Source organism: Eriocheir sinensis, chromosome 59 (genome assembly GCF_024679095.1).
Source record: "Eriocheir sinensis breed Jianghai 21 chromosome 59, ASM2467909v1, whole genome shotgun sequence".
Lineage (NCBI taxonomy): Eukaryota > Metazoa > Arthropoda > Malacostraca > Decapoda > Varunidae > Eriocheir > Eriocheir sinensis.
Window position 1 is genome coordinate 10,294,657 of NC_066567.1, and position 15,000 is coordinate 10,309,656.

General features: G+C 43.4%; 1 protein-coding gene across 1 annotated transcript in view; it reads right to left on the minus strand.

Annotated features, from left to right (window-relative positions):
- Window positions 1–15,000, minus strand: part of LOC126985194 (uncharacterized) — a 175,892-nt gene that overhangs the window by 136,706 nt on the left and 24,186 nt on the right. Inside the window, exons 3-4 of the mRNA XM_050839750.1 lie at window positions 14,780–14,908; window positions 11,072–11,315 (exon numbers count right to left, since the gene is read on the minus strand). Of these exons, the coding sequence (XP_050695707.1) occupies window positions 11,072–11,315; window positions 14,780–14,908 (373 nt within the window). The remainder of the gene's footprint in view (window positions 1–11,071; window positions 11,316–14,779; window positions 14,909–15,000) is intronic.

Sequence of the window (15,000 nt, forward strand, 5' to 3'; positions counted from 1 at the left end):
CAGCATATATCTGTTTATCACAATGAGACTGCCTGCTTTAGTGATTTATTCCGTCCGTCAGGCACTGAGGTGGCCTAAAGAATAAGGTATATTCATTCTTAGCAAGTCTTACCAGCGATTAAGTGCTTGTGCCCACGAAGCTTAAATTCTTCTTTCAATTATTATCGTATTAAATGATTTGTGTTTCTCTGGGGCTTGTAACACTTCAATACAATAAGTGATACTGTTGTTAATAAATATGTAGTTGATCGTTCTCGTGGTTTTATTTATTGGTAAACTAGAGAAAATAAATAACCGATGCAAGGTTCTCCTCTTTAAAAATCTGTCCTGCATGAAAGCCTTGCGAAATCAAGCAGCATTGATCTTTTTATTTATTTATTTATATTACTGTATTTGCTGAGTACCTGCTTTGGGTGTATCAGTCTCACCTTTGATGGAATTAATCAAAAACATTAGGGCGTCAAGAATCTCGCTAGAAACCGTGTAGCATCCATTGTTTGATCTCTCTGGGGAACACTGGCTTCAGCTTCAAGTGAAACGCTCCTTCCTCAACCTCTGGTCTTGAACGCCATTACCATTGACCTACCCACCCTTTTCATAGCACCGGGCATCCAACCTCGGTCTTGGACCACCCCAAACAAAATGCAGCAGCCCGTCCTAGTGTTGGTGGGGGTGGGTTGTCGAGATGCTTGACTTCTTAATGTTTTTGATAGATTCTGTCAAAGGCGAGACTGATACACCCACAGCAGGTACTCGGCAAATATTGTAATACAAACATTTTTTTTTTTTTTAAGTTCAGTTCTGCTTGATTTCGCAGGACTTTCATGCAAGAAAGATTTTTAAAGAGGAGAACCTTGCACTGGTTATTTATTTTCTCTCGTTTACCAATAAATAAAACAACGAGAATGATCAGCTATTTTTTTTATTAATAACAGCATCACTTATTGTATTGAAGAGTAATTGTTACGGTCACCAGAGAAAGACAAGTAATTTACGATAATTGAAAGAACAGTTCAAGCTTCGTGGGTCCTGGGACCTAAAACCCGCTGGCTGGCAACTCAGAATATACCTCATTATGTAAGGCACTTACTCTATATATTCAGTTCACTCTTGCCTAACAAGTAACGTTCTGCGAGTTTGAAAGTTGATCATTTTTTGCATTAACTACTGTTATAGGAAGGCATTTCTATAGACGAGTGACTCCACTAAGGAAAAAATACTCTCGCCGGTGTCTGTACTACAACGCCTTTACTGACGGCTGAGCACAATATTTTTTTCTCTCTGTTTAGTTTGAAGCGAAAGAAAACTTGAGTGATCATCATTACTTAATAAAACTTGTTCAAGTATTTGAAGATCAGTATCAAATTCTGTCGCAATTTTGACGGAGGAGGTTGAGTCGCTCGAATCATTCTTCATACTGCCGAGACCTCAGGGATGGAATCATTTTCATAGTGAGTCGCTGTACTGTCTCCAATAATTCAGTGTCCATCTCATACATAGGGAACCAGAAATACACTGCATATTCCATGTCAGGTTTTAGTATCGAGTTATATGAAGACATAACATTAGGTACTCATGACGTCTTACATGTGAAATTCCTTGCCATAAAGGCGACCATAGTATTAGATTCATTTTCTGACAGACTATCAGTGATTTGCATGCTTCAGGTCGATGTTGATAGTGACTCCAAGATCTGATTCCTCGTGTATGAGTCTCAGAAGCTTCCCGCGCAAGTTGTTTGTTAGGTTACTACTTCTGAACCCAAAGTATACGACTTTACAACGGTCAAGGGTGAAGGAAAATTGCCACTTATCACACCACGAGATAATCCACTCAAGGTCTTTTGAAAAACATAAGACTGAGTCTGTAAGAAGGCAGCAGTCTTATACGGGACAGTTTCTGTAAACACGTAATCATCATATCCTCATTATTAATTTATCTAACCTTTCTTGAAGGTGTTTAGATTATTAGCACTCACTACATGACTACCAAACCTGTTACACTCACTCACCAGTCTTTAAGCAAACCAATCTAGTTGTCTAATTCTTTGTTGAATTTTGAATTTATCTAACTAAACCCATAACTAAGTACCCTATCTGGCTCTCCTGCAACCGAAATCCTATCAACTTCACCCTCATCAAAGCCCTTTGTCCATTTATAAACTTTGATGAAGTCTCATTGCACCTCTCGCCTTTGTAGAAATACAAATTCAACTGCTTTACCCTATCCTGGTATGTCAAGTTTCTCATCCCGTGAAGTATCCTCCTTTGTGCAGATTTTGATATGTTGATGTCCATTTTATAGTGCGGAGACCAGAACTACGACCCGTTTTCGAGATGAGGTCTAATGAATACTAAATGAACGAGGATGGCTGCAGCGCTGTTTTGCTTACGCTCCTTGAAATGAAACCCAATATCTTATGTGAATAATTCTTAGCCTGAATTTTTTCAAGGATATGCTAATAGCTCAAGAGATGATAAAAGTTCCCATAAAAACTAGTGGCGTAAATGGTGCCGCTATTCTCTGATATAATGCATCAACGACCTAGGGTTAGAACAGATCTTGGGGTCATTATCAGCAGTGACTTTAAACGCACTGCACAGCAAAACAACCCGCCCAAAAAGCTAATGATTATGATATGGGTAGGCGGCGACTGAGTGGTTAGCGTGCCGGCGCCGCGTCCAGGAGTCCTGCCCGCCGCCACAGCTGGGATTTTTCAATTACCTACATACTGTCCTGAAGATCACCTGTACATATAGACTCTCTCTTTAAAGAGGGGCTCAAAGATGAGCTCCGGGGTGCAGCATGAACCAAGCAAGATGGTGCCACTCTAAGCATTTACCTGAGCCATAAAGGGCTGGGGCCGACCATCAGGCCCCACTAAGAAAGCCTTCCGGTGCCATAGGACGAGAAGTAAAAATAAATGAATAAATAAATAAAAATGTTCTGGTTCTTAGCGAGAATTTTCCAGTGTAAGACGCCGATAGCAATGTTGTCTTTGCACAGCTCAATGAGGTGGTGTCGCCTGAAACATGCCGTGCAGCTTGGGTTATCTAGTTATAAAAAGAACATTGAATTATTCGGGTGAGGCAACGCGCTAGGGAAAAAAACATCGTTGACGACATAAGCTTATGAAGAACGACGCAAGAACGACAGCAGCCTACAAGCTTTCTTTGTCCTCTTGCTCCTGTTTCAATAATCCCTCCTCCTCCTCCTCCTACTACTACTACTACTATTACTACTACTTCTCCTCCTCCTCCTCCTCCTCCTCCTCCTCTTATAGTCCTCTTTCTCCTCCTCATTTCGTCTCTCATCTCTTCACTAACTCACTGCTTGCATTCTTCCTTCTCTCCTCTCTCTCCCACCTCTACCTCCTCCTCCTCCTCCTCCTCCTCCTCCTCTTCCTCTCCACTTGATCGAGGGATGGAGGGAGAATGAGAAGGCTTACTGGAGGTACCTGAGGAGCTTCGTAACGTTGTGATTTCCTCCTCCTTCTCTTCCCACTCTTCCTCCTCTTCCTCCTCCTCCTCCTCCTCCTCCTCCCCCTCCTCCTTCTCCTCCTCCACTTTTTTCCCTTCCTTCTCCTTTCCTTCTATCACTCACTTTATCTTTTTTATTTTATATTTTCATCTCGCGTTCCTTTTATTTTTTTCTCCTCCTCCTCCTTCTCCTCCTCCTCCTCCTCCTCCTCCTCTTCCTCCTCCTCCTCCTCTTCCTCCTCCTCCTCCTCCTCTTCCGCCTCCTCCTCTTAAAATGAGTGATCAATGTTCTGCAGCGAGTAAAAAAGCCAATATGATGTTGGGATTAATCTCAAGAAACTTTGATTATAAATCACCCGAACTTATGAAGAGATTATATTTAGCATTTGTAAGACCACACCTAGAATACGCCGTTCAGTTCTGGTCACCGAACTATATCAAAGATCAAGTTTTGCTAGAAAGGATACAGCGACGAGCAACCAAACAAATTCCAGCGCTCCGAAACTTGCCATATGACGAGCGTTTAAAGCGTTTAGATATGTTTTCCCTAAAAAAGCGAAGGATAAGAGGGGACTTAATTGAAGTGTTCAAAATCCTTAATGGATTCGACAACATTAACCCGGATAGTCTATTTCAGAGAGACACCAACACAAGAACACGCAGCAACGGTATGAAGTTAAAGGGAAATCGATGTAACACATTGGTGTGCAGAAGTTTTTTCAATAACAGAGTCGTCGATCACTGGAATGGACTCCCACCGTCAGTAGTTAGCGCACAGAGTATCAATAGCTTTAAGTCTTCTTTGGATAAGTACTTCAGGGATATAAGATTATACTGACCCTTTTTCGCATGTTTTCAGACAGAATGCAGCAAGACCTCAACCTATATTCATATAATTCTCCCCCACAACCTAGATTTCAGATAGCGAAAGTCAACAATAGAGTAAAGCAACAGTTAATGTCCGCATGCCAGGTGGAGTGAGGTGTGGGTGCAGTAAGGTGACAGGTTACTGGTGTCGTGCCTAGTACCGCCGGTAAAACGAGGATCAAGCCTCCACCTGTGCCCCTGAAACTACACCTCACCCATCGTGAGTATTAGGGGGGATTCTGGGGCTGCCCTGTGTAGGCCACTCGGCCTCTTCCAGCCTCCCTGTATTTCTATGTTCTTATGTTCTTATGTAATGAAGTCATTTTCCCCCACAGCTTAGGTTACCAGTAGTGTAAGTTAAGGGTAGTAATTTCCTCTTATTTCTCTCTTTTCTGTAAAATTTCCGTGGCCCTTTCTTCCTTAAAGGTACATGGTGTTCTCTTCTAACTATTTCCTGCCGGCACGTTGCCGGAGGGAGAGGTGGGTGGGGAGGAGCCTTTATCTATTCTGTCCTGTCCTACCACACGTATCTTACTAGTAGTAGCGGTAGTAAACAGACACACCCGTCATAGACCGATAGGTCTTCTGGTGTCTGTTCTTCCTATGTATTCCTATGTATTCCTCCTCCTCCTCCTCCTCCTCCTCCTCATCATCATCATCATCATCATCATCATCATCATCATCATCATCGTCATCCTCCTCCTCATCATGCTCTTCCTTTTCCTTCCCTTCCTTCTTTTCCTTCGAATGAGCGATCAACGTACAGCAGCAAGTAGAAAAGTCAAGTAATTTCCATTATAAATCGCCAGGTTTTATGAGAAAACTATACGTGGCAGTTCTAAGACCCGTCAGTTCTGGTCATCAATTATGTCGGAGATCAAACCTTACTGGAGAGAGTACAGAGACGAGCAACCAAACATATTTCAATGTTGCGCAATTTATCGCAAAGAGGAAAACTGAGTCAGCTATATTTCCAGAAGCAAAAGATCGGGAGCGGCTTGATTGGTGTTTTTAGAATATTAATAAACTCGACAATATTAATTTAGTCTATCATGAATGAGTCATACAACAGGGACGCACATGAACGGAGCGACATTGAGTGACAAAGATGTGACACTTTAGCACATTATTATTATTATTTTTTTTTTTTATTCGAGTTGCCAACCAGTGGTACCGCTCCCACCCCCAGGAAGTTAGCTCAAAAAGTGTTTATGGTTGTCACTGAATACTTTAAAGAAACACGTTTTTTCCTAACTGTTTATCTGGCACGGAAGCGGCGGCCAGTGCGTATGTGTATTGCTGCCTCTAAGGGCAGGCTAGCGATAATGTTAGTCCAGGGAGTATTCTCGACATTTTTCGTTATTTATTATAAACTCCAATGTCCTGTTTTTCTAAAAGGTGTATGGTTCTGTCTGCTAGCTTTTCTTTTTTATGCACGTTGCAGGGAGGTGGGTGGGGTGGAGCTTTGCCCTCTATACAATCCATCAACCTCACGCAATTTACTTATCCATCCTTCCCCTCTTATATTCATCTTCTTCCATTATTTTCCAGTAGTAGCACTAGTCCATTATTCACCCTCACTAATAAAGCAAAGAGTATTCTGGCATCTGTTCTTTCTATGTATTCTTTCTTTTTTTATAGTTGCTGCCTAAAGAGCCGGTAGGCTTTCTTGAGGGGCTCTTGAACGGCCCCAGCCCGTTGTGGGCAGTGAATATTATTTGTTATGACTGCCATGATCCTCCGGTGCTCCTCTTTTAATAAATTCGACACTCTGAACCTCGAGTCTATTCTGAAAGAATCACACAACAATCACCCACAGCTTGGGTTACCAGTAGTGTAAGAGATTAAAAGAAATTTGGTAATTTCCTCTTATTTCTCTCTTTCTTAATTTCCAAGTATTTTCTTGTAAAGGTACATGGTGATGTCTTCTAACTATTTCCTGCCGGCGTTGCCGGAGGGAGAGAGTGAGTGGGGAGGAGCTTATCCTATTCTGTCATGCTACCACACGTGTATCTTTACTAAAGTAATGGCAGGTAGTAAACAAGACACACTACATGTGACGATAAAAGATTATTTCCATTCTATTTCTTCCTAACTCTTATTCTATATTCCTCTCCCTCCTCACCCTCCTCCTCCTCATCATCATCCATCATCATCATCATCATCATCATCATCATCATCGTCATCCTCCTCCTCATCATGCTCGCTGCTTTCCTTTTACTGCTTCCTTCCGAATGAGCGATCAACGTACAGCAGCAAGTAAAAGTCAAGTAATTTCCATTATAAATCGCCGGTTTTATGAGAAAACTATGCATTGGCAGTTCTAAGACCCCGTCAATTTCTGGTCATCAGTGTGTCGGAGATCAAACCTTACTGGAGAGTACAGGAGCGAGCAACCAACATATTTCAATGTTGCGCAATTTATCGCAAAAGAGAAAACTAGGTCTTCTCTTCCAGGCGCAAAAAGATCAGGAGCGGCGATTGGTGTTTTGAGAATAATAAACTGTAAAATAATAATGAACATTTATCATGAATAGGAGTCGCGCTAACCAGGGACGCCACGCGAACGGGCGACATTGGTGACAAGTGTGACTTCTTTAGCACATTATTATTATTATTTTTTTTATTCCCAGAGTTGCCCAACTCCGATGGTACCGCTCCCACCCCAGGAAGTTAGCTCAAAGATGTTTATAGTTGTCGCTAAGATACTGAAAAACACGTTTTCTAACTGTTCTATCTGGCACCAGAGCGGCAGCAGTGCGTATGTGTATTGCTTTCCTCTAAAAGGCAGGCTAGCGATAATGTTAGTCAGGAGTATTCTCGACATTTTTCGTTATTTATTATCAAAACTCAATATCCTGTTTTTCTAAGGTGTATGGTTCTGTCTGCTGGCTTTTCTTTTTTATGCACGTTGCACGGGAGGGAGGTGGGTGGGAATTGGGCTTTGCCCTCTCTAGTCATCAACTCCGCAATTTACTTATCCATCCTTCCTCTTATATTCATCTTCTTCCTTTATTTTCCAATGTGCTTTTGAATCCAATATTCAGTCACCCTCTTGCTAATAAAGCAAGAAGTATTCTGGCATCTGTTCTTTCTATGTATTCTTTCTTTTTGGTTTTTACTAAAGCCGTGGAAAGCTCTTTGAGGAGCTCTTGAACGGCTAGCCCGTTCGTGGGCGGTGAATATTGGCTGTTATGACTGCCGCCGTCCTCCGGTGCTCACTGATAAATTCGACACTCTGAACCTCCAGAGTCTATTCTGGAAGAATCACACAACATTCCGTGCAGGTTACCAGTAGTGTAAGTTAAGGGTAGTAATTTCCTCTTATTTCTCTCTTTTCTGTAAAATTTCCGTGGCCCTTTCTTCCTTAAAGGTACATGTTGTTCTCTTCTAACTATTTCCTGCCGGCACGTTGCCGGAGGGAGAGGTGGGTGGGGAGGAGCCTTTATCTATTCTGTCCTGTCCTACCACGTATCTTACTAGTAGTAGCGGTAGTAAACAGACACACCCGTCATAGACCGATAGGTCTTCTGGTGTCTGTTCTTCCTATGTATTCCTATGTATTCCTCCTCCTCCTCCTCCTCCTCCTCCTCATCATCATCATCATCATCATCATCATCATCATCATCATCATCGTCATCCTCCTCCTCATCATGCTCTTCCTTTTCCTTCACTTCCTTCTTTTCCTTCGAATGAGCGATAAACGTACAGCAAAGTAGAAAAGTCAAGTAATTCCATTATAAATCGCCAGGTTTTATGAGAAAACTATACGTGGCAGTTCTAAGACCCGTCAGTTCTGGTCATCAATTATGTCGGAGATCAAACCTTACTGGAGAGAGTACAGAGACGAGCAACCAAACATATTTCAATGTTGCGCAATTTATCGCAAAGAGGAAAACTGAGTCAGCTATATTTCCAGAAGCAAAAGATCGGGAGCGGCTTGATTGGTGTTTTTAGAATATTAATAAACTCGACAATATTAATTTAGTCTATCATGAATGAGTCATACAACAGGGACGCACATGAACGGAGCGACATTGAGTGACAAAGATGTGACACTTTAGCACATTATTATTATTATTTTTTTTTTTTATTCGAGTTGCCAACCAGTGGTACCGCTCCCACCCCCAGGAAGTTAGCTCAAAAAGTGTTTATGGTTGTCACTGAATACTTTAAAGAAACACGTTTTTTCCTAACTGTTTATCTGGCACGGAAGCGGCGGCCAGTGCGTATGTGTATTGCTGCCTCTAAGGGCAGGCTAGCGATAATGTTAGTCCAGGGAGTATTCTCGACATTTTTCGTTATTTATTATAAAACTCCAATGTCCTGTTTTCTAAAAGGTGTATGGTTCTGTCTGCTAGCTTTTCTTTTTTTATGCACGTTGCGGGAGGGGGAGGTGGGTGGGGTGGAGCTTTGCCCTCTATACAATCCATCAACCTCACGCAATTTACTTATCCATCCTTCCCCTCTTATATTCATCTTCTTCCTTTATTTTCCAGTAGTAGCACTAGTCCATTAGTCACCCTCACTAATAAAGCAAAGAGTATTCTGGCATCTGTTCTTTCTATGTATTCTTTCTTTTTTTATAGTTGCTGCCTAAAGAGCCGGTAGGCTTTCTTGAGGGGCTCTTGAACGGCCCCAGCCCGTTCGTGGAGCGGTGAATATTATTTGTTATGACTGCCATGATCCTCCGGTGCTCCTCTTTTTAATAAATTCGACACTCTGAACCTCGAGTCTATTCTGAAAGAATCACACAACAATCACGTGCAGAAACAGCGTGAAATTAAAGAGACAAAGGTGTGACACTTCAGGACATTGAATAATTTCCATATTTGAGTTATCAATCATCGTGAAGTCGCTGAAGTTAGAGTTGATTGAAAATCTGGGCAGCATGTGGATAATCTTCCGCCACTCGCCAATAGTTGAATATTTTCAGCGTCTTGCGGTGGGACTCGAACCAAGATCCAAGGGATCGCTACGTACGCACGCTGACTGCTAGACCACAACCCCACCTCTTCCTCTTACTCCTTCTCGTCCTTTTCTTGTCCTCTTATTATTATTATTTTTCTGTTATCCTCCTCTTCATGTCATTATTACTTCTTATTCTTCTCCTCTTCTTCCTTATCATTGTTATCATATTCATATTCATACTTTTATATCATCTTTTTTTTTTTTTTTACTTTCCGCCTATGGCGCCGATAGACTTTCTTGGTGCGTCTTGGTGGTCGGCCCCGGCCCGTTCTGGCGCAGGCAAGTGTTGATAGTGCCGCCACCTTGCTTAGCTCCACCTCCTCCTCCTCCTCCTCCTCCTCCTACTCCCCCTCCTTTTCTTCCAATTGTTTCTAGGCCTCCGTCAATAGAGTTGTTCTGCTCTAAGTCAGTGAACAACAAATTAGAGCAAGCTTTTTTCCCTCCTCTCCTTCCTTTCTAGCTTCATTCCTTCCAACAACTTTGAGAAAGATTTTTTCCTTCCTTCTCTCCTTCCTTTCTACCTTCTTTCCTTCCTGCCGCCTTTCTGCCCTTCCTTCTTTTCGTTCCTTCCTACCTACCTTCCTTCCTTTCTCCTTCTCTCCCTTTTCTATTCATTTTCCCTTCGTCCATTTTTACTCTGCTTATCATCCACTCAAATACCTCCTCCTCCTCTTCCTCCTCCTCCTCCTCCTCTTCCTCCTCCTCCTCCTCCTCCTCCTCCTCCTCCTCCTCCTCTTTCTTTTTCTCGCCTTTTCGTACTCTTTCCATCTTTCCTTCCATATCACTTTCTTTGGAGGGCCATTATCCTGAGAGAGAGAGAGAGAGAGAGAGAGAGAGAGAGAGAGAGAGAGAGAGAGAGAGAGAGAGAGAGATAGAGAGAGAGAGAGAGAGAGAGAAAATGGAAACAAACAAGGAAAGGACAGGAACAAAGGATGAGAAGGGAAGGCAAGAAGGGATAGAAAGGAAAGTAAGAGAATGGAAGAAAATGAGATAAAGGGAGGAGAAAAATATATATGGGAATAGATAAAAAACATCAGAACAGCTTTTTCCTTCTGTTCCATTTTAATCTTTTTCTCTGTCCCATCTTTACTCCTTCCTCTTTTCCTCTCCTTTCCCTTCTTTCGTTTACGCTTCCCTCCCTTTTAACAAGTCCTTTCCATTCCCTTTTCTACCTTTTCTTCCCCTTCCCTTTCCTCTCCTTCCTTTTTCCTTTCCCGCTCACACTTTCCCCATTTATCAATCCTTTCCCTTCCCCTCTTCACTACCCCTTCTCTCTCTCTCCTTGCCTTCCCTTCCCTTCCCTTCTCTTTTCTTCATTTCCCTTGTCTTCACGTCTGTTTCCCTCCCCCAGCGTTGCCAAATTATCGTACTCATCGCATTGCATTTTCGTAGTTTCTGACCAATAACGAATGCAAAAACAAACAAACAAACATCAATAAATAGGAGTTTTAACGCTAACTTCAATTTTCTGTCGTTATTTGTGCAGGTACGAGAGTTTGAGGCTTAAAAGTAATTAAGACGATGTGGTGAATACGATAATCTGGCAACGGTGCCCTCCCCTTTCCTTTCCATGCCGCCTATCCCAGCCTTTTCTCTTCTGCCTCTCCTCTTCCACCTAAATCACTCACTAATTTATCCATCTCTTCCCTTTCCCCTTCCCCGTGCCACTAATCCTCCCGTTTTAAATCCCTTCCCCTTTCCCTTTACCTTCCTCTCTTCCCCTCCCTCCCCTTCCCTTCCTCTCCTCCCCTTACCTTCTAATGCATAATATACAGATCCATTCACCCCCACCATCCGAACTCTCATCTCCGTGGTGTCGAGAAGACGTGGTGGAGGTGGAGGTGGGGCTGGAGGTGCTGCTGGTGGTGGTGGTGATGATGAGAGATGTTGGAGGGCAACGGTGTAAGTGGGCAAGTCCTTGGTCACTAGTAGCTTCTGGCCCCTTAGGAGAACTATACAAGGGGAGTCGTGAGCGCCTTTCAAATACGGCGTTTCTAACTGTTAAAGGAAAAAAAAGAGGTATATTAAATGGATACGCATCGGACATAAGTTCAAGAAAAAGTGGGGAGTAGTAGTGGTAGTAGTAGTAGTAGTATTTACTACTACTACTACTACTACTACTACTACTAGACTCCAGTGACTCTACTCACTGCATAGCCCAGCGGGGAAAACAGTTTGGTCCCCGAAAGTCCAGCCATACAAAACGCCGTACTGGACTAAAAAATCAAGAGAGAAGTATGAAGAAAAGAATAAAATGAATAATTTAAAGAAAAAACAGAAAGAAGAAGAAGAAGAAGAAGAAGAAGAAGAAGAAGAAGAAGAAGAAGAAGGAGTAAAGATGACGATGAGGAGGGGAAGGAGAAAGAAGAAAAATATGAAAAGTAATGTCTGTAGTCTTCCATCTCTCTCTCTCTCTCTCTCTCTCTCTCTCTCTCTCTCTCTCTCTCTCTCTCTCTCTCTCTCTCTCACATTTAGACAAGTGCAGCCAGACTGCAGACAAAATCACATCAAGGAGGAGGAGGAGGAGGAGGAAGAAGAGTAAAGGAGAGGAGGAGGAGGAGGAGGCAGCGGCAGAATTATGCTCTCATGCCTCCTCTCCTTAAAAAATCGCCTCCTTATGGTTGGAAATCTTTCTCTATATAAAATTCCTCTTTACCCTCTGATAGGAATGGTAGACGATTGTGTGACGCCAAGTGTGTGTGTGTGTGTGTGTGTGTGTGTGTGTGTGTGTGGCTTTATAAGAAGAGAGCTGCTCATTTCCGGTTCAAGGAAAAGGAGAGACAAAAGGAGGAGAAGGAGAAAGAGGAGGAGGAAGAGGAGGCGGGGGAAATTTTCCAACTATAACTCCTCAGGAAATGAAGGAAGAGGAGCAGGGGGAGATGAAGGAGGAGGAATAGAGGGGAGGAGGAGGAGGAGGAGTAGAAAAAGTCAGTTGAAGCACCAGTTATAGTAAAAAGAAATGTGAGAAAATAAGAAAACTGACAAAACACACGCTCTCTCTCTCTCTCTCTCTCTCTCTCTCTCTCTCTCTCTCTCTCTCTCTCTCTCTCTCTCTCTCTCTCTCTCTCTCTCTCTCTCTCTCTCTCTCTCTCTCTCTCTCTCTCTCTCTCTCTCTCTCTCTCTCTCTCTCTCTCTCTCTCTCTCTCTCTCTCTCTCCTCCGCTTCTACGCTTTTCTTTTCTGTTCCAATATTATTCCATACGCAGCTTCCTCCTCCTTCTGGTCTACCTCCTCCTCCTCCTCCTCCTCCTCCACATCTTTCTCCAGAGTCCAAAAAGGTCATTAGCGGTAAGATAAGGAGGAGGAGGGGGAAGAGGAGAAGGAGGGAGGACAAGGAGGTCGAGGAGGAGGAGGAGGAAGAGAGAGAGGAGGAGAAGGAGGAGGGAGGGGTGGAAAAGAAGCCCTAGACAGCCCATGCATGCTAACATTGCCCCAACTTAACTCCTCCTCCTCCTTCTCCTCCTCCTCCTCCTCCTTCTTCTTCTCCTCCTCCTCCTTCTCCTCTTCCTACTCCTCCGACTCTTCCTTCGCCTCTTCTCATTCCCCATGCATACCAACGCACTCAGATCCTCCTCCTCCGCCCCCTCCTCCTCCTCTTCCAACTCCTCCTCCTCCTCCTCCTCCTCCTCCTCCTGGTACAACGTGGAGGATCTGTTTGATGGTGAAGGAAGAACATTTGGTGAAAGTTTCTGAGAGAGGATGTGAGGGATTAGAGGGAGAGAAAGAGAGAGAGAGAGAGAGAGAGAGAGAGAGAGAGAGAGAGAGAGAGAGAGAGAGAGAGAGAGAGAGAGAGAGAGAGGAGAGAGGAGAGAGAGGAGAGAGAGAGAGAGAGAGAGATAGAGAGAATAATAATAATAATAATAATAATAATAATAATAATAATAATAATAATAATAATAATAATAATAATAATAATAATAATAATAATAATAATAAACTTTATCTCCACTAAAAAGTGGTTATTCTAAACATCTAAATAGACATGGTAGGTTATACATATAAATATACATGGAGAGAGAGAGAGAGAGAGAGAGAGAGAGAGAGAGAGAGAGAGAGAGAGAGAGAGAGAGAGAGAGAGAGAGAGAGAGAGAGAGAGAGAGAGATAATAAGATAAGATGTATGAAAGAAAGCTATGGAAGGATGGAGATACGAGAGACGAAAGCAAATAGTAAAGTGAGGAAAAGTAAGGATGAGAAAGTAAAAGAAAGAAAAAAATGTAAAAAAATGAAGGAAGGAAGAAGAGAAAAAGAGGGAAAGAAGGAAAGGGAGAGAGGGAAGGAGTGAAGATGGCGGGAGAGGGTGGCTGGAAAAGAGGGGAAGAAAAGGAGATTAAAATAAAAGAATGCAAAGAAAGAGGAAAGGAAGGGTAAAGGAGAGATGAGAGAGGAAGGGTAAAGAGAAGGAGGCAAGGAGGGAGCGATGGAAGGAAGGAATTAAGATAGAAAGAAAAAAAATCGGAGTAAAAAAAAAGGAGATGAAAAAAAAGAATGCAAAGAAAGAGGAAAGGAAGAATAAAGGAGAGATGAGAGAGGAAGGGTAAAGAGAAGGAGGCAAGGAGGGAGCGATGGAAGGAAAGAATTAAGATAGAAAGAAAAAAAATCGAGGAGTAAAAAAAAAAAAAGCTAGAAAGAAAAGGAAAGTTGAGGGAAAGGGATGAAGCGGAGATGATAATTGAGGAGAGAAGGAAAAATAGGCGAAGAAAAAGGAAGAATCAAGGAAGAAATGAGGGAAAAGAGGGAATTAAGAAGGGAAGGAAGAAGAGGTGGAAATATGGGAGAGAATGGGAGGAGGATGGAAGCAGGGGGGTGGAAGGGAAGAAGAGAAAGGAGGGAGGAGAGGAGGGAAGGGAGGGAGAGAAGGAGAAGGGAGAACCCGAGGGAGGAGCGGGGGGAAGGGCGGGAGGGCAGGAGAGAAGGCGGAGAGAAAGGGGAGTAATGGTCTGGTTTGAGGTCTATAGGATTACATCATTTTTATCTCCTACGCACGCACACACACACACACACACACACACACACACACACACACACACACACACACAAAGATCGGTACTACGAGCTCTGTGCTCTTCCGTAGGGGAACGGCTGACTGTCTCGAGAGGGACCCGCACCAGACCAAGAGGTGAATCACACACACACACACACACACACACACACACACACACACACACACAGACACACACACACACACACGCACACACACACACACACACACACAATCTTACCTGTTGCCTGTTATTTTACTCTCTCTCTCTCTCTCTCTCTCTCTCTCTCTCTCTCTCTCTCTCTCTCTCTCTCTCTCTCTCTCTTAAGCAGTTAGTTGGAAAAAGCTAAACACACACACACACACACACACACACACACACACACACACACACACACACACACACACACACACACACACACACACATATTATCCTCCCCCATCCCCTCCCACCCTCTCCTCCTCCGCTGTTTCCCCATTTACCTTCTTCAGCAGCGTCAACAGCGGTGGAGTGAGGGGAGTCGCCTCTATTTTCTGTCCCCCTCTGGAAAGGATTCCTCGCTGGGGGGGTGCGCGGCCTCCCCATCCTGCCCCCAGACCCCCGCCGCCACCCTGCGAAGAGAGGAAGAGAGGTGACGTGTTAGTGAGGTACACACGGAGGGCAAGGGTAAGCTGCAATCCTATAAGACTTTTCCGTGCTCACT